Below are 19,036 nucleotides of genomic sequence, written 5' to 3'. Positions count from 1 at the left end.
TCTCCATGAATGAATCTGTAATCCTTGCATCTCTTTTATAGAGTTCTTCAGTGTATTGCTGCCATCTTCCTTTTATTTCATCTCGGTCAATACTTTTGTAAATAAATGTAAATAAACAAGGACTTTAATGTCGTCTGCCATTAGTAGTAGTCATTGAGATAAATTTGTTTAATTCATGTTTCAGTGGAGCAGATACACCAGAACCCCCCAAAATGTGTGTGCGCCAATCCTTTACCAATAACTGCAAGGGGTTTGACATTAATCAGAGGAGGTGAAAGTTTGACATTAATCAGAGCAAGTACTATAATGCAGATGACCAAACTACCCAGGAATTGGGACAGCTGAGTTGTCTAAATGAGTTTGAAGAGACTCATTTGAAGAGAGGGGGTGTCGTTCTTCGCTCTTGCAAATGGACTATCACCCACACCGGTCCTTGGGCTAGGGTGGGAAGACTCACACCAGGAGTTTCCATCTAAAGGTGCACTTTTTGGACTATACAGACGAGAAGCCTTATTGTAACTAAGTTAGTCTCTATGTTATTGTTTAGCTCTTTTGCTTAGTTTTGATGTCCTTGATGTTTTATATGTTTTGGCTTTGTACGTTGCTCAGAGTGGCTGGGTAACCAGCCAGATGAGCAACTAATAAATTGAATAAATAAATAATAAATAAATAAATAAGAGACAGGCCAAAATCAAAAAAGCAAATTTAAATTTCCCAAAGGCTTGGGAACGCCCTGTGAGATTATTTTACGTTGAACAGCGGACCTAATGCAGTATCACAAGCAGCTTTTCCTCACTTAGTTCCAAAATGGGTGTGCCATGTCAGTCCATCAGATTTTCTATTGTATGTAACCAGTGGCCATTACAGTCTAAATCACAAGAAAGCAAACACGGCAGTCCAAGAGTGAGTTAAAACAGGTCACTTTTCAAAACTACGGTCATATTACCTTGAAAACATCCGATCTCGGGTGTGCCATGTGAAACAGATTGTCACTGTTGAACATGCACAACCTTAGCCCCCCCCCCGACCATGTCAAATCAATTGCTCCTGCATCCAGGCATCCTGCAGTCTGTCCCAGAATTCAGAACATACCAGAGGAGAGAGTTTAGAGTTCTGTTGAATCGGAGGTCATGTCACTCCTACTACTTCATGCTTGAAATCATGGTGATGACATCAGATGATCCAACATGAGAAATTATGCATGTCTTGAATAAGGATATATGCCTATCTTTAAGGATTTTTCACCTTTTCCCAAAATGTTTATCCTAATCTTAATTTATAACTTTTAAGTTACCTTCCTGTTTTAAGTGCTCTCTTCCTTCCAACTTTTTTTCACCTCTTCTTTTAAATTAACTGTATTGACTAGGATTGTGCAACTACCTAGCACACCCCTAGGGGGCTCTTGATTTGTGTTTCTTGTTTGGGGTGGGTGCTTATTTTAGGAGAGGAAATGTAAAAAAAATCTCACTGGATTCAAGCCAGCCCACAAACATACTTAAAGTGCGATCCTATATATGTCTACTGGGAAGTATTTCTAATTGTTTTCAGTGGAACTTACTTCCAAGTAAGTATGTATAGTATTGCAGCCATGGTGGGGCTTACTTCTGAGTAGACATGCCTAGAATTTCACTTTGGATTCTGGCTTTAATAAGTATTCAGTCCTTGAGAGGGCTTGAATGCAAGCAGATTGAGACAGCACTGGAGTTTTACTTCTCTTTGATTTTTTACATATAAAACTGTTCGTTTTGTCTACAGTTTGTCCACAGTTTAAAAAATGTTTGCAAGCATCAGGCATTGTCTGCTACTGTTTGTTGTTATTGGTAATGTACAAATAAGATAATTATATTTCACTTTTTTCTGCCTAATTCTTCTGCTATATTGTTTTAATATGTGTTTTATTTCAGATAGCACTGAAAATAATATACCTGTTGAATTTCTGCTCTTTGCTTAGCAGCTTTTTTTGCTGTTGCTTCTCCTTAGAAACTTTGCCCATACCTCTTAGCAGAGCTTGGAAAAGTTACTTTTTTGAACTACAGCTCCCATCAGCCCCAGCCAGTATGGCCACTGGATTGGGCTGTTGGGAGTTGTAGTTCAAAAAAGTAACTTTTTCAAGCTCTGCCTCCTAGATCCCTATTCTTTAGCTCAAGTTTAAACATTGAAATCAAAGTTTCTTTTCAAACATGCTATTGTATGACCAGCAGGTGGCATAGTTCTTACTTTTCCCTTGTGTTTCTTTTCTTAATATTGGTGGTCTTACTTCTACACTTACCGTGTTCTATTAGGTTTCTGTGAAAATGTTGATGCATACTTTAACTGCAAGTGTGAGGCTGATGTAGAAATTTTGATATTATTTTCTGTTTAACTTAAAGTAAGCAGTGAGGATTCAGATAATTCAGAAGCAAATGAATCTGGAGTAAGTGAAGACGTCAGTGAATCTGAAGATGATCAACGTCCTAGAACAAGGTATCTTTTATTTATTTTGTTCAAATGTGCAGTTCTTCCTATCCAGTTCTTTCTTCCTTGGTATTTTGGGTCTTTGGAGGGTACATACAGGAAGTTGTAGATGAAGGTGAAGTGAATCAGAGTGAATAGTGAGGAAAGCCTTTGCCTTTTCAGAAAAGCCACAGGGAAAAGGGATTGGGTCTGGTTTGCTTGTCTTGAGGTTTCTTTGTATGTAAACTTACCAGGCAAGTAGCTGCTATTGTTGAAAAAATGGATCCCGAGTTCCCACTTTGTGGAGAGATAAAGCACTTCTGTGTCGGTGGGAATGCAGACACATAACCATAAACGTAGTGGGGGGTTTCCTCAGGTAGCATGCCATCAAGTGGGCTGTAGCAATGCCTAGTGTCCAAAGGCAGGGATGCAGAGGAGTCAAGATCCGTGCTTCTCCTTCCGGTCATCCTCAGTTCATTCTTGCCTTCGTCCGTAGGCGTTTCGTTATAGCCTTAACTCAGTTAATATCTGTCAGTGTGTGCTAGTGAGTCTTTTGCGTTTGCGTGTGAGATCTAGTGTGAAACGGGGGGGGTGTCACTTTGCAAGGGGGTTTCCTTATTGTTTCCTTCCTTATTTTTAGCAGAACTTCGCTGGGGTTTTCCCCTTTTCTCCCCCCCCTCCCCCCGGGGCTTGTGGTGGGAATGCAAACACAAAACCATAAACATAGTGGATTTTTTCTTAATTTAAAGCAAAGTTCAGTAACAAAATCAAACACAGAATGAAACTTACTGCAGTATACCATATAACTGCATGTGCAGTAATTAGTTCTTAATAAAAAATAAGTTTGAATGTTACCTTGTACTTTACATTTTTTGAACATAACAATCTCCTTTTTTGAATAAACATATTATTTCCCCAGTCTGTCCTCTCAAACTTTAGCTGTATCTTTTTACTGTTTATTATTTTATTTAAGACATTTATATACCGCTTAATCATTAGCATTTCTAAGAGGTGTAGGTAAAAATAAACTTTACAAAAAATAAACCACTAGAACAAAAATTCATCATAGAAACAAACACTACCTTAGAATGCCTGGAGGAACAATAAATTTTATTTATTTATTTATTTTTAAAACTTATATACCGCCCGACTAGCAATAGCTCTCTGGGCGGTGAACATAGATACAATAAAATACAATATAATACAAAAACATCAGTCTAAAATCAAATTTCACAATCTAAAAACAGCAAAGGCTAAAATCAAATTACAAACATTACAATCATTAACAAAAAAATTAAAATGCCTCGGAGTAGAGAAAGGTTTTAACCTGGCGCCGAAAGGATGATAGTGTCGGCGCCAGGCGAACCTCCTCGGGGAGACTATTCCATAGTTCGGGGGCCACCGAGAAGGCCCTTGATCTTGTCACTGCCCTCCGGGCCTCCCTATGAGTCGGGACCCGGAGGAGGGCCTTCGTAGCAGACCGTAGTGTACGAGCCGGTTCATAGCGGGAGAGGCGTTCTGACAGATATTGAGGTCCCGCGCCGTATAAGGCTTTATAGGTTAATACCAACACTTTGAATTTGGCCCGGAAACGTATTGGAAGCCAGTGCAAGCGGGCCAAAACAGGTGTTATATGGTCAGACCGCTTCGTTCTTGTTAGCAGTCTGGCCGCCGCATTTTGCACCAGCTGTAGCTTCCGAACCGTCTTCAGAGGTAGCCCTACGTAGAGCGCATTACAGTAATCCAAACGTGAGGTTACCAGAGCATGTACTACTGATGTAAGATCCTCCTTACTCAGGTAGGGACGTAGCTGGGCTACCAATCGAAGTTGGTAGAACGCATTCCGTGCCACCGAGGCTACATGAGCCTCAAGTGACAGGGAAGAGTTTAGAACGACTCCCAGACTACGAACCTGTTCCTTTAGGGGGAGTGTAACCCCATCCAGGACAGGATATGTATCCACCATCTGATTGGAAAAGCCATCCACCAACAGCATCTCAGTCTTATCAGGATTGAGTCTCAGTTTGTTAGTTCTCATCCAGTCCATTGTCGCATCCAGGCAACGGTTCAGCACATTGACCGCCTCACCTGAGGAAGATGAAAAGGAGAAGTAGATCTGCGTGTCATCAGCGTACTGGTGACAACGCACTCCAAAACTCCTGATGACCGCAGCCAACAGCTTCATATAGATGTTAAAAAGCATGGGAGACAAAACCGAACCCTGCGGGACCCCACATTGGAGTACCCACGGTGTCGAGCAATGTTCCCCAAGCACTATCTTCTGGAGACGGCCTGCCAAGTAGGAGCGGAACCACTGCCACGCAGTGCCTCCAACTCCCAACTCCACAAGCCTCTCCAGAAGGATACCATGGTCAATGGTATCAAAAGCCGCTGAGAGATCAAAGAGAATCAACAGAGTTACACCCCCTCTGTCTCTCTCCTGACATAGATCATCAAACAGGGCGACCAAGGCTGTCTCAGTGCCGAAACCGGGCCTGAAACCCGATTGAAATGGATCTAGATAATCGGTTTCATCCAATAGCGCCTGGAGCTGGTCAGCAACCACTCGTTCCAAGATCTTGCCGAGATATGGAACATTTGCCACAGGTCTGTAGCTGCTGAAATCCTCTGGGTCCAGGGAAGGCTTTTTCAGGAGTGGTCTCACTGCTGCCTCCTTCAGACAGCCAGGGACCACTCCCTCTCGCAAGGAGGCATTTATCACTTCCCTGGCCCAGCCAACTGTTCCCTCCTTGCCAGTTTTTATTAGCCAAGAGGGGCAAGGATCTAGTACCGAAGTGGTTGCACGTACCTGTCCAAGCACCTTGTCCACGTCCTCGAACTGAACCGACTGAAACTCATCCAACAAAACATGATAAGACTGTGCACCAGACACCTCACTAGGGTTAACTGCTATAAAATGAGAGTCTAGGTCCCGACGAATGCGTAAGATCTTATGCTGGAAGTCTTACTCGCACACCTAATGTTCACCAAGAAGGGTGCCTGTCAAATTTCAGTTGGGAAGGAGTTCTACAGGCTTGGGCTGATATCACTGAATGCATAGTTCTAGTAGTTATGAGCCGTCCATCTGAGCCACAGAAGATCACCAACAGAGACTCCCCCAAAATCTCAGTTATTGGACTGGTATAAGAGATCAGGCTGTTCTTAAGATATCTTTAAGATATCCTGTTAAGGGCCTTGTAAATTAATATAAGAACCTTGAACCTGGCCTGGTATCATATGGTATCATATGGGCAGCCAGTACAAGCTTTTAAGTACCAGAGCTATGTTCTGGTGGTAGTTGATCCCCATCAATAGTCTAGCATTTTTCACCAGCTAGAGCTTCTGGACCAGGTGCAAGGGCAGCCGCACAAAGAGTGCTTTGCAATAATAAAGTCTGGAGGTGACCAATGCATGGATCATTGCAGCCAAGCTATCTCTGTCCAAGAATGGCTGTAGTTGGTGTACCAGCCATAGCTGGTAAAAGACACTCCTAGCCACTGAGGCTACCTGAGGCTCAAGTGACAAAGATGGATCTAGGAGCACCCCAAGCTATGCCCCTGTTTTTTCAGAGGACAGTCAAATAGCCAGTCTCCCAGACACAGGAACCACCTGTCCACAGTGCTTCTGTCTACTAATGGTTCAAGCTCAGTTTATTAGCATCCATCCACTGCACATCCAGACAGCATTCCAGACCATATGCAGTCTCTCCTGACTCAAATGTTACAGAGAAATAGAGCTGCATATCATCATAGTGATGATACTTCCCCCCCAAACTCCTAATGACTACTTCCAATGGCTTTATATAGATGTTAAACAACATTGTATGTAACTTTACAGTTGACAATGAGGACATTGAACTTGTCAAGATTATCAATACCTTGGCACAGTTATTAACCAAAATGGAGACAATAGTCAAGAAATCAGAAGAAGGCTGGGACTAGGGAGGGCAGCTATGAGAGAACTAGAAAAGGTCCTCAAATGCAAAGATGTATGACTGAACACTAAAGTCAGGATCATTCAGACCATGGTATTTCCGATCTCTATGTATGGATGTGAAAGTTGGACAGTGAAAAAAACAGATAAAAAAATCAACTCATTTGAAATGTGGTGTTGGAGGAGATGTTTGTGGATACCATGGAGTGTGAAAAAGACAAATAATTGTGTGTTAGAACAAATTAAACCAGAACTATCACTAGAAGCTAAAATGATGAAACTGAGGTTATCATACTTTGGACACATCATAAGAAGACATGATTCACTAGAAAAGACCATAATGCTGGGAAAAACAGAAGGGAGTAGAAAAGGAGGAAGGCCAAACAAGAGATGGATTGATTCCATAAAGGAAGCCACAGACCTGAACTTACAAGATCTGGACAGGGTGGTTTGTGACAGATGTTCTTGGAGGTCGCTGATTCATAGGGTTGGCATAAGTCATAATCGACTTGAAGGCACATAACAACAAACAAACCACATTGACAACACATCATGTCCTGTAGCATACCATAGTACAAGGTCTGTGAAATCGAAGCACAGTCTTCCTATGCTGTGCCCTGGATGCGCTCATGCAGGTAGGTATGGAACCACTATAAAACAGCACTCCCAATATCCATCCTTTGGAACCGTTCCCGGAGGATACTGTGGGCAGTGGTATCAAAAGCTGTGGAAAGGTTGAGAAGCAGCAACAGACACCAAATCTAATTCCAAGTTTGTTCAAATATTACCTTCCCCAGATCTCTTTCTCTTGTATTTTGATTTATACTCGGTTTGGCTTCTAATTCCAGGATAACCATATGTATCCTATGTATGATTTTATTTATTTATTTATTTTTATTTAGTTTAATTTATATACCGCCCTAAGCCCGAAGGCTCTCTGGGCGGTGTACAAAAAGATAAAAACAAGCACAATATATAAATACAATAAATACAATAATAAAAAAAAACAATAACAAACCAAACAACATCCAAAATACAGAAATGCTGTTTAAAATACACTTTAAAATGCCTGGGAGTATAAAAAGGTTTTCACCTGGTGCCGAAAAGACAGTAGCGTCGGCGCCAGGTGCACCTCATCAGGCAGACTGTTCCACAGTTCGGGGGCCACTACTGAAAAGGCCCTGGTTCTAGTCATCACCCTCCGAGCCTCTCGATGGGATGGTACTCGGAGGAGGGCCTTAGATGTTGAGCGTAGTGTACGGGTAGGTTCATATTGGGAGAGGCGTTCCACCAGGTATTGCGGTCCCATGCCGTGTAGGGCTTTATAGGTCAAAACCAGCACTTTGAATCTAGCCCGGAAACAAATAGGAAGCCAGTGCAGACGGGCCAGAACAGGTGTTATATGAGCGGACCTTCTGGTCCGCGTCAACAATCTGGCCGCTGCATTCTGGACTAGCTGTCGTTTCCGAACAGTCTTCAAGGGCAGCCCCACGTAAAGCGCGTTGCAGTAGTCCAATCTAGAAGTTACCAGAGCATGAACAACTGAAGCGAGGTCGTCACTGTCCAGATAGGGACGTAGCTGGGCTACCAATCGAAGATGGTAAAAAGCATTCCGTGCCACCGAGGCCACCTGGGCCTCGAGAGACAGGGAAGGATCGAAAAGAACTCCCAAGCTACGAACCTGTTACTTCAAGGGGAGTGTAACCCCATCAAGAACAGGATGAACATCCACCATCTGAGCAGAGAAGGCACTCACCAACAGCGTCTCAGTCTTGTCTGGATTGAGCTTCAGTCTGTTAGCTCCCATCCAGTCCATTATCGCGGTCAGGCAACGGTTTAGCACGTTAACAGCCTCACCTGAGGAGGATGAAAAGGAGAAATAGAGCTGCGTGTCATCAGCGTACTGATGACAACGCAGCCCAAAACTCCTGATGACCGCACCCAGCGGCTTCATGTAGATGTTGAAAAGCATGGGGGCCAGTACCGATCCCTGCGGGACTCCACAATGGAGAGTCCAGGGTATCGAGCAATGTTCCCCAAGTACTACCTTCTGGTGGCGACCCACCAAGTAGGAGCGGAGCCACTGCCAAGCAGTACCCCCAACTCCCAACTCCGTGAGTCTTCCCAGAAGGATACCATGGTTGATGGTATCAAAAGCAGCTGAGAGATCAAGGAGAATCAACAGAGTCACACTCCCCCTGTCCCTCTCCCGACAAAGGTCATCGTACAGGGCGACCAAGGCTGTTTCGGTGCCAAAACCGGGCCTAAAACCGGATTGAAATGGATCAAGATAATCAGTGTCATCCAAGAGCCCCTGGAGCTGGCCGGCAACCACCCGCTCCAGGATCTTGCCCAGGAACGGAACATTCGCCACAGGTCTATAGTGGTTCAGGTTATCTGGGTCCAAAGAGGATTTCTTCAGGAGTGGTCTCACTACCGCCTCTTTTAGGCAGTCAGGGACCACTCCCTCTCTCAAAGAGGCGTTTATTATCTTCTTGGCCCAGCCGGCGGTTCCTGTCCTGCCAGCTTTCACCAGCCAAGAGGGGCAGGGGTCCAGAACAGATGTGGTCGCCCGCACCAGTCCAAGGATCTTGTCAACATCCTCAAGCTGTACAGACTGAAACTCATCCAATAAATAAGGACAAGACCGCGTTCTGGATGCTTCGTTGGAACTCACTGTCATAACATTGGAGTCTAAGTCCCGGCGAATGCATGCGATCTTATCCTGGAAGTGGCTCACGAACTCATCACAGCGGGCTACAGATGAATCCATAATATCCCGAGGGCCAGAATGTAAAAGCCCTCGTACAATTTTAAAGAGCTCCGCTGGGTGGGAGAGAGATGCCTTGATTGTGGCAGCAAAATATCTCTTTTTTTGCTGCCCTCACCGCTACTATATACCGCTTAGAAGAAGCACTTACCAAAGCATAATTGCATTCATCAGGAGTTCGCCTCCATCTGCACTCAAGCCTCCTCCTCTCTTGCTTCATCACTCTCAGCTCCACGGTATACCATGGAGCTGTATGAGCTCTACATAGGAGGGGACGCATGGGAGCGATCGTGTCAACCGCCCGGGTCAGCTCCGTATTCCACAATCCAACCAGGGCTTTGACAGGAGCGCCAGTCTTCTCAGTCGGAAAATCCCCCAGAGCCCTTTGGAAACCCTCAGGATCCATTAGTCTCCGGGGGCGGACCAATTTAATAGGTCCCCCACCCTTGCAGAGGGAAAGGGTCGCTGTGAGCCTAAACTTCAGCAAGCGGTGATCTGTCCATGACAATGGGGTAGATGACAAATCCCCAACCACCAGATCACCATCTCCATGCCCAGTGGCGAAGATCAAATCAAGAGTATGTCCTGACACATGCGTTGGGCCGGTAACAACCTGAGACAGCCCCATGGTTGTCATGGAGGCCATGAAGTCCTGAGCCGCCCCAGATAAAGCAGTCTCGGCATGGACGTTGAAGTCCCCGAGTACCAAAAGTCTAGGGGACTGCAACAGTACCTCTGAGACTACCTCTGTCAGCTCAGTTAGGGAATTTGTTGGGCAGCAGGGCGGGTGGTACACCAACAAAATTCCCAGTCTGTCTCTCTGGCCCAACACAAGGTGGAGACACTCTAAACCAGTCGTCACCAGGACAGGGTGCTTGGTGAGTGAGAAAGAACTCCTATAGACCACAGCAACCCCACCTCCCCGTCCTTCGGTTCTACCATGATGCTGAACCGCATACCCAGGTGGGCAGAGCTGGGAAAGAGCAACGCCTCCCTGATCGCCCACCCAGGTCTCAGTTATACACGCCAGGTCGGCAGCCTCGTCCACAATTAAATCATGAAGAAGGGAGATCTTATGGTGAACCGACCTGGCGTTTAACAACAGCACATGGAGATCCGAAGGCTGACTGATAGAACAACCATCAGTCCTGGGGATGTGAGGAGAACCGGAACAAGTCACAGACACTACTTGTCTGGGACGAGTTCCCCTTATCTGGCACGTTCTCCTCACAACGCCGTACCTCCCATTACCCGTCACTACGCTAATTGGGGCCCCCAAAAGTCTCCCCGGTCGATGTATAATACTCTCTCCCAGGCACATATTAAAACAAATAAAACATATACACACACACCAAGTCACAGACACTCACACAATGCACATTCACACCAATACACACTAAATTCACACACACACACGACATACACACACACAATCCTCACTCATACAACACAACACCATTAAAATAATAAAGTGCCAGTAGACATCCAAAAACCAGGAATCCAAACTCTTTTTGCCCCTCATAAAGGCATATTATCTTAACAGTGCATTTAGTGTGGAGAAAGTTTACTGTAAATTGGTTTGATTTAATAACAGATCAGATTTGCTATAGTGCCATAATACATGCTTCAGATTGATTGAAACTCTTCATAGTTATGAAATAGTTACCTATTTTGACTAAACAAAGCCTTCATATGTTCTAAAGTAGCAGTACAGTAACACTCCTTTCCTTGAGGTAATGCCCATCTGCCTTCTCTATTTGCTTATGTAAAACGTTACTGGCAATCTTTGGATGCGAATCCTTCCAGTTCCCTAATAAAGTCGGACACTAGCAATGCAATATTTAATAACAATATGGGTATTATACAGCCACTCTATAGTCAGCGGGGATTTTTCACATTCCGCAATGTTAAATGGAAAATACCCCCGCATGCCATTCTGATGCTTCCCATAAGCTCATTTCAAAACAAAACCTTACAAAACTTATAGTTCTGAACTCAGAAACGCTTGCTTAACAACCCTGTCAATTTTCATGGCGATACACAAAACAGTCAGAGAGAATTGAGAGTTCAAAGTCTAAAAAGAGGAAAAAACCTCAGAGCCCTTTTGGACTTATTTCTGCGAGTTCTCATAATCTGTTGAAATTCATTAAAAATCAGCCATGTTCACAGAGTACCTGTAATCCTAATATTGACCTTGCCCCATACTCTGGCCTTCATCTACTGCAGTTTAAAAGTTAAAAAATGCCTGGTTGATTTTTAATTAATTTAAGACATTTTGGCTGGAAGCCTATTATAACGCGGAGCATGCTCACCAAGGAGGCCAACTGTCAGTGTTCTAAAAGCCTCACAGCTGCTGGGCTTGGCTAATCAGAGGGCCACACCCACTCCAGACTTGATTTCACTTGAGACAGTCATGGCTTCCCTCAAAGAATCCTGGGAAGTGTAGTTTGTGAAGGGTGCTGAGAGGAGACTCCTATTCCCCTGAGAGAATGGTTAACAGTCAGCCACTCTGATTGAAGGTCTGTGAGAGGAACGTGGCGTCTCCTAGCAACTCTCAGCACCCTTCACTAACTACACTTCCCAGGATTCTTTGGGAGAAGCCATGATTGGCTTTGAGCCATGGCTTTGAGAGAAGCCATGATAAATTCTTTTAAATTGTTTTTAAAAGATGTGTTTTTAAATTTGTATATTTGTTTTTAATGTTTTTAGTTATTGTAAACCGCCCAGAGAGCTTCGGCTATGGGGCGGTATATAAATACACTAAATAAATAGATAAATAAATAATGATTGTCCAAAGTGTAATAGAGGCCTGGTGTGGATGTGGCCAGGAACAGCTTTGTTTTAAATTTGGGTGGGAGGTAGGGTTGCCAGGTTCAGGGCTTGAGACTGATCCTGTATCTTTAGGAGAAGAGTTCTTGCAACATTGTAATGGGAAAAACCACAAGGTAGAATTGTCCCTTCCCCCTGCCTAGCTGTGAAAGATACAGAAGACGTCTTGGTTGGCAGGCCCAGCCTGGTCAGTTTTACCTATCCTAATCATGATTGCATAGGAGTATATCCGATTCAACTCAATAATCATACAAATGATCAGACCTGCCTTTTCTCTCCTTCCCCTCTCCTCTGCCTGCCTCCTCCCCTCCCCTCTTCCTTCTTCCACCTTCCCTGCCCACTCCAGCCCTCCGTCCCTCCCCCCCAGTCAGTTTTACCTATCCTAAGCATGATTGCACAGGAGTAAATCCCACTGAACTCAATAAACATGCAAACGACCACATCTGTCCTTCTCCCCTCCCCCTCCTGCCTGCTGCCATCCCAGTCCTCCCCTCTGCCTTTCCACTCCTCCCCCTCCTCCCTTCCCCATCCCCTGTGGTCAGTTTCACCTATCCTAAGCATGATTGCCTGGGGTGTGTATGTAAATCCCACTTAACTCAATAAGCATGCAAATGATCAATCCATTCTCAGCAAACTTGCACAGGATCCCATTTCTTACCTCCCGGATTAAAAAGCAGGGAAATTCACTAATAGGCAAAAAACCTTGCGGTTTAAGAATGTACCTATAGCCCACAGATATTTCTACCAAACTTTAAAAAGCAGGGAAATTGGGCAGCTATAGTGAATGCACCAGGGGAGCAGGAGACCTGAACTCCTCTCTGAGATATTGTACTGCCCCACAAAGTTGTCAAAATGCAAACACAATTTGGGTTGGTCTTTCACAGTCCAATCCACTTGCTGTGTAGCTTGGAAGAATTTGGTAACATGTGCCTCTGAGCATATGGTGAGTACTCACCATAGTGAGTGGCCACCACTCACCATATGCTCAGAGGCACATGTTACCAAATTCTTCCAAGCTACACAGCAAGTGGATTGGACTGTGAAAGACCAACCCAAATTGTGTTTGCATTTTGACAACTTTGTAGGGCAGTACAATATCTCAGAGAGGAGTTCAGGTCTCCTGCTTTCCTGGTGCACTCACTATAGCTGCCCAATTTCCCTGCTTTTTAAAGTTTGGTAGAAATATTTGTTGGCTATAGGTACGTTATTAAACCACAAGGTTTTTTGCCTATTAGTGAATAATATATTTAGAATGGTGATTTTCTCCAACTATGAGACTTTTAGAATATTTGAATTTTAGAACTCCTGTTTTACTTGGAAATGGAAATGGACTGCCTTCAAGTCGTTCTTGACTTATTGCGACCCTATGAATAGGGATTTAACAGTAAGCAGTATTCAGAGGGGGTTTCCCATTGCCTCCCTCTGAGGCCAGTCCTCCCCAGCTGGCTAGGGCCTGCTCAGCTTGCCACAGCTGCACAAGCCAGCCCCTTCCTTGCTGGCCTGGCAATGTGCTGCTGCAGCTGCTGCCACCAATCCCCAGACCAGCCTCCACTACTAGCCATCTTCCTCCTTCCCTCACTGCTCCTCCTGCCAGGTGATGGTAGCAGCCAGGGCTGTGGAGTCGGAGTCGTAGAGTCGGAAGCAATTTTGGGTGGAGTTGGAGTCAGAGTCGGTAGAAATGTACTGACTCCAACTTCAAAATAAAATTAATATTTTAATATTAATATTAATATCAATTTATTAATATTAATACAGTAATATGCACTTGCCATTTATGAAGGAGTCTGAGTCGGACAGTAGAAAAACAGAGGAGTCGGAGTTGAAGGTTGACATACCGACTCCACAGCCGTGGTGGCAGCACCACCACATGACAGTTTTGTGATCTTCCCTGCCCTTCTTCTTTGCCCCCATGACATCGGGGGAGGGCAAAGGATAAAAGGGGAGGATCATAAAAGGCTTTTGGCAAGCTCTAAGCGGACGTGGAGTGCTTTTAGCAAAGTGAGCAAGGGCAGCAGCCCCTGTCATATACTTTTCATAGTTCAACTATGTTGATGAATTATCTCAGTTAAAAAGCAACTTCTAAATTTTTTACTAATTCCTCTGCTATATCCTTTGGTGATATTGTGATGTCATTTCCCTTTTTTAAAGGATGGAATAAGATTTGATCCCATCTCTGTTTCACAAATGCTAAGAGTTCCTAGCTGTTCTTTTCAAATGTTCTTTTTCTTGGAAATCTCATTGATGCGCCACTTGGGTACAGTTCAGCAGACATAAGTATCTTCTTACTGTGTCCAGCTGCATATATACCCTTTGGGGCTGGGTCTTTTATTACTTTTTTTCATAACTGCTTTTGAAACCTCCCACATTGTTGGCAAAGATATGTCAGGGTGGAATTTAAGTGAAAAATAATAATTTAACTTGACAGGCTTCTGCTAGGCCTATGCAGGCAATTAAGAAGATGTCTTTTTACAATAGTTGACCTTTGTATTTTTAATGATTTTTACTGTTTGGTTTTTCATTGGTTGTAAACAGCTTTGATTTTTTTTTAAAAAAAAATGAAATAGTAGTATACAAAAATATTTATAAATAAATAAGCTAAACAGTCTCTACCTAGTAGTGACAGATTATCAAGTTCCCATTGACTTTCAGCCTGGGATGGGGAACTAGATACAACCATTGGGCCAGATCCTTATCTCCCTCTCGCCAGCCCCAAGGAGCAAGTTTGACAGGTAGGCAGGGTTGCTCGCCTGTCCATCGTCTGATATCACAATGTCATCAGGTGACCTCTTTTTGCCCATGCAATCAGCTAATCACCAGATCTTGTAAAGCGCAGTGCACGGAGCCATGCAAAGCCTGATTGTCAGTGTTTGCAAACAGCCAGTTGTGCTTTTATTTGCCCTACAACTGACATCAGCCAAATACTTGTCCTCTTATGTCATTCTGAATTATATGCTTTAAAAATACATTTACCTTAAATGACATGGCTCTTCTATAACACATATGCTTGCTGTCTCAATGGCTTTCGCTACTGTTGACCCCAGTATTCTGTTGGACTGACTTTGGGAGATGGGAGTTGATGGCACTATGTTGCAGTCATTCCACTCCTACCTACAGGCTGGGTTCCTAGAGTAGCATTGTGGGATTATGTATCTACCGCTTGCAATTGCGTTGTGGGGTGCTGCGGGGCACTATTTTATCCCCAACGCTGTTTAATATTTATATACAGCCGCTGGGAGCAGTCATTAGGAGATTTGGGGCATTGTGTCACCAGTATGCTGATGACACCCGGCTGTATTACTCTGTTACCTCTGAATCAGGAGAGGCTGGCTGTTTTTCCTGGATGCTGGTTGGGGAGTCCACCAGTTCTGAACAGAGTTGCACTCCCTCTGAAACAGGTACATAGGATGTTTCTAAGCCCATCTTTGTCACATGAGGCCCAGGGAACCTCTGTGGTGCAGAGCACCTGTTGTCAGCTTAGATTGATATGCCAGAATGCCCTTTCATGGACGGGGCAGCTTAGCCATCGTGATGAGTGTGTTGGTAACATCACAGTTGGGTCTACTGCACTCTTTATGGGGCTTTCCTTGGGACTGGTCTGGACGCTGTGGCTGGTATGGAATGCTGCAGTCGGTTTGTTGAGTGGATCACCTGGACATGCACATATTACACTTGTGCTGAAGGAACTGGGCCGGCTGCCAGTCAGCTGCTGGAACATGCTCAAGGTTTTGTTAACATATACAGCTCTGAACAACTCGGGACCAGGTTATCTGAAAGACCACCTGGGTCTTATATAGACCTGTAAGGTCATTTGTATCATGTGGGGAAGTTCTATGTGTGGTACCTCAGAATGTCATAGAGCAGGGACCCAAAAATGAACATTTTCTCTTATTGCCTCTCTGCTGTGGAATGCCCTTCCCTCTGCTATGCAGAGAGCAGCAACTAGCTGTTGCTTCAGACTTCTTTTGAAGACATACCCTTTTACCCAGGCTTTCTCTGACCCATAATATCAGGTGCTGCTTTTTTCTCTCCATATGAATTCCTGTTTTGGGTTGTTTTTATATGCTTTTACACTACTGTGTTATTGTATGCCACTATTAAACTTCTGTTTTTACTGGTGTATGTTTGTTTTAATGATATTGTTTGCTGTATTTCATGTTGTACACTGCTTAGGGATTTTTAAAATGTTACGTGGCTTACAAACTTTTAAAAACATTTCTTTACCTCAAACTGTAAGACAGACGACCCTTACATCTCTTAATTCCTCTGACTGGCATTGGCGAGCCTCTCAGAATAAGTTCACTGCAGAATGTTCTATCTCCACTGTCAGTGGCAGCATGGCTTTGGCCTCCAGTTATTGTGTTCTTCAAATAATATTGATTAGGGAAAAATTAGGACAGATCATATTTAATCTTCTGGTGGGGAAAGTGAAAAAGACATTTCCACTGGTAAGTAGAGCTGACCAAGAAGGATCCACTTGAGTTCTGTTTGTTTGCTGCTGTTGGAGAATTCTTCTCCATTGGGATCCTTTGCTGGGGGTCCTGAAAAAATATTTGAGGACATAGGCTTGAAGCAAAAAGTAGGCCTTTATTCTTTACAAGCATATGCACATGCAGGGTCAGCCCCCCCAGAAACATCCAGGAGAGACTGCACTCAGGCACTGTGTGCAAGCTCTTTTATAGAGTACAGTTACAGCATGTGACAGTGATTTCACCAATCTCATGAGTTCCTGCCCACCCAACATCATGGACTCCTCTCATGGATGGGTTCCTTGTTGCTCATCTGCTGTGCCCAATGTCCTGCTGTGTGTGTTGTTGTTTAATGCCAGATCTGTACGTAATAAGACCACTCTCAGCCATGACTTGATTGTGGATGAAGGTGCTGATTTGGTGTGCATTACTGAGACTTGGGTGCGTGAGCTGGGAGGAGTTGATCTGACCCAGCTTTGCCCACCTGGATACTCGCTGCAGCACCAGCACAGGCTGCAGGGACGGGGAGGTGGGGGAGGAGTTGCTGTGGTCTACAGAACTTCCATCTCTGTCACCAGGAAACCACTCTGGCTTGGAGCTGGGTGTGAGGGCTTGCACCTGGTGTTGGGTCGAGGAGACAGTAAACTAGGGTTGCTGCTGGTGTACCGTCCACCCTGCTGCCTGGCAGCTTCTCTGACCGAGGTGGTGGCGTTGGAAGAGCCCAGAATGATAGTGCTGGGTGATTTCAGTGTCCATGCTGAGGCTGCCTCTGGTGTTCTGGCTCGGGACTTCATGACCTCCATAACGACCGTGGGGCTGTCTCAAGTTGTTATTGGTCCAACACATAGGGCAGGGCACACCCACGACTTGGTTTTTGCTCCAGATGGAAGAAGGGGTGGTCTGGAGATGTCACCCCATTGTCATGGTCAGATCACTTCCTGGTGAAGTTTAGACTTATGGCTCTGATCCTTCCCTGCAGGGGTGGTGGACAGATTACGATGGTCTGCCCCCAGAGCCTAATGGAATCCACTGGATTCCTGAATGCCCTCGGGGAGTTCCCAGTAGATAGAGCAGGTGACCCTGTTGAAGCCCTTGTCACGCTGTGGAACAGAGAGGCGCATCGGGCTCTTGACATGGTTGCCCCCAAGTGCCCTCTGTGGCACTGTGGAGCCCAGCTTGCACCTTTGTTACACCAGTGAGCTAAGGGCAATGAAACAGGCTGGACGACGGCTAGAGCGCAAGTGGCGAAAGACGTGCTGTGAGGCTGATCAGGCACGAGTAAAACATCATAACCGTGCCTACTATGTGGCGGTGAGGGCAGCGTAGAAGGCCCACTTCTCTGCCTCCATCGCATCCTCAAGTAGCCGTCCAGTGGAGCTTTTCCGCATTGTCAGGGGTCTCTTGACATCCACTCCAGGAAATGGAGTTTTAGACCATTTGGAGGCCCACTGTGAATTGTTTGCAAGGCACTTTGAGGGTAAAGTTGCTTGCCTCCGTAGCAGTCTTGATGCCCCATCCACATCTACTGTAGTCCCCAATGAGGTGTCCAGTGCAACGTCTGCTGCAACTTCTTGGGAACGGTTTCAGTTGATGCGGCCTGATGACGTAGGCAAGGTGCTTGCGATGATGTGGCCAGCAACGTGTCCTCTCGACCCTTGCCCTTCTTGGCTCATTAAAGCTTGCTGAAGGGGTCTGACTGAGTGGATCCAGGGTGTAGTCAATGCATCATTGCGGGAGGGAGTGGTTCCAGCCACCTTGAAAGAGGCGGTGATCCCACCACTCCTGAAAAAGCCCACCCTGGACCCATTGGTTTGTGACAACTACCGACCGGTTGCAAATACCCCCTTCTTAGGGAAGGTGATTGAGAAGGTTCTGGCGCAGCAACTGCAAGCATTCTTGGATGAAACAGATTATCCTGACCCATCCCAGTCTGGGTTCAGGCCTGGTTATGGGACTGAATTGGCCTTGATCGCCCTGATGGATGACCTTTATCGGAAGAAGGACAGGGGGAGTGTGACCCTGTTATTCTTACTTGATCTCTCAGTGGCTTTTGATACCATTGACCATGGTATCCTTCTGGGACAACTTGGTGAGCTGGGTGTTGGAGGCACTGTTTTACAGTGGTTCTGATCCTATCTCCAGGGTCGCTCTCAGAGAATAGCATTGGGTGACTGCCTTTCGGCCCCCTGGCAGCTGTGCTATGGGGTGCCGCAGGGTACCATCTTCTCCCCCATGCTGTTTAACATCTATATGAAGCCCTTGGGAGCAGTCATCAGGAGATTTGGGGCGAGGTGTCAGCAGTATGCTGATGATACCCAGCTCTGTTTCTCCATAACATGTGAATCGGGAGAGACCGTGCAAGCTCTGGACCGCTGCCTGGACTCGGTGGTGGGCTGGATGAGAACAGTAAACTGAGTCTGAATCCTAGCAAGATGGAGGCGCTGTGGGTTGGTGGTTCCCAAGTTTGGATAATTGGTCAGTTGCCTGCTTTGGACAGGGTTGTACTCCCTCTGAAAGAGCAGGTCTGTAGTCTGGGGGTGCTCCTGGATCCATCTGTCGCTAGAGACCCAGGTGACCTCAGTGGCTAGGAGTGTCTTTTACCAGC

General features: G+C 45.3%; 1 protein-coding gene across 1 annotated transcript in view; it reads left to right on the top strand.

Moving 5' to 3' along the window:
* Positions 1–19,036, top strand: part of ATRX (ATRX chromatin remodeler) — a 163,982-nt gene that overhangs the window by 74,421 nt on the left and 70,525 nt on the right. Inside the window, exon 13 of the mRNA XM_061598106.1 lies at positions 2,370–2,463. Coding sequence (XP_061454090.1) covers positions 2,370–2,463 — 94 coding nt within the window. The remainder of the gene's footprint in view (positions 1–2,369; positions 2,464–19,036) is intronic.

This window comes from Rhineura floridana, chromosome 16 (genome assembly GCF_030035675.1).
Source record: "Rhineura floridana isolate rRhiFlo1 chromosome 16, rRhiFlo1.hap2, whole genome shotgun sequence".
Lineage (NCBI taxonomy): Eukaryota > Metazoa > Chordata > Lepidosauria > Squamata > Rhineuridae > Rhineura > Rhineura floridana.
The sequence above is the reverse complement of the archived record's forward strand: the minus strand, read 5'-3'. Positions and strand labels throughout refer to the sequence as shown.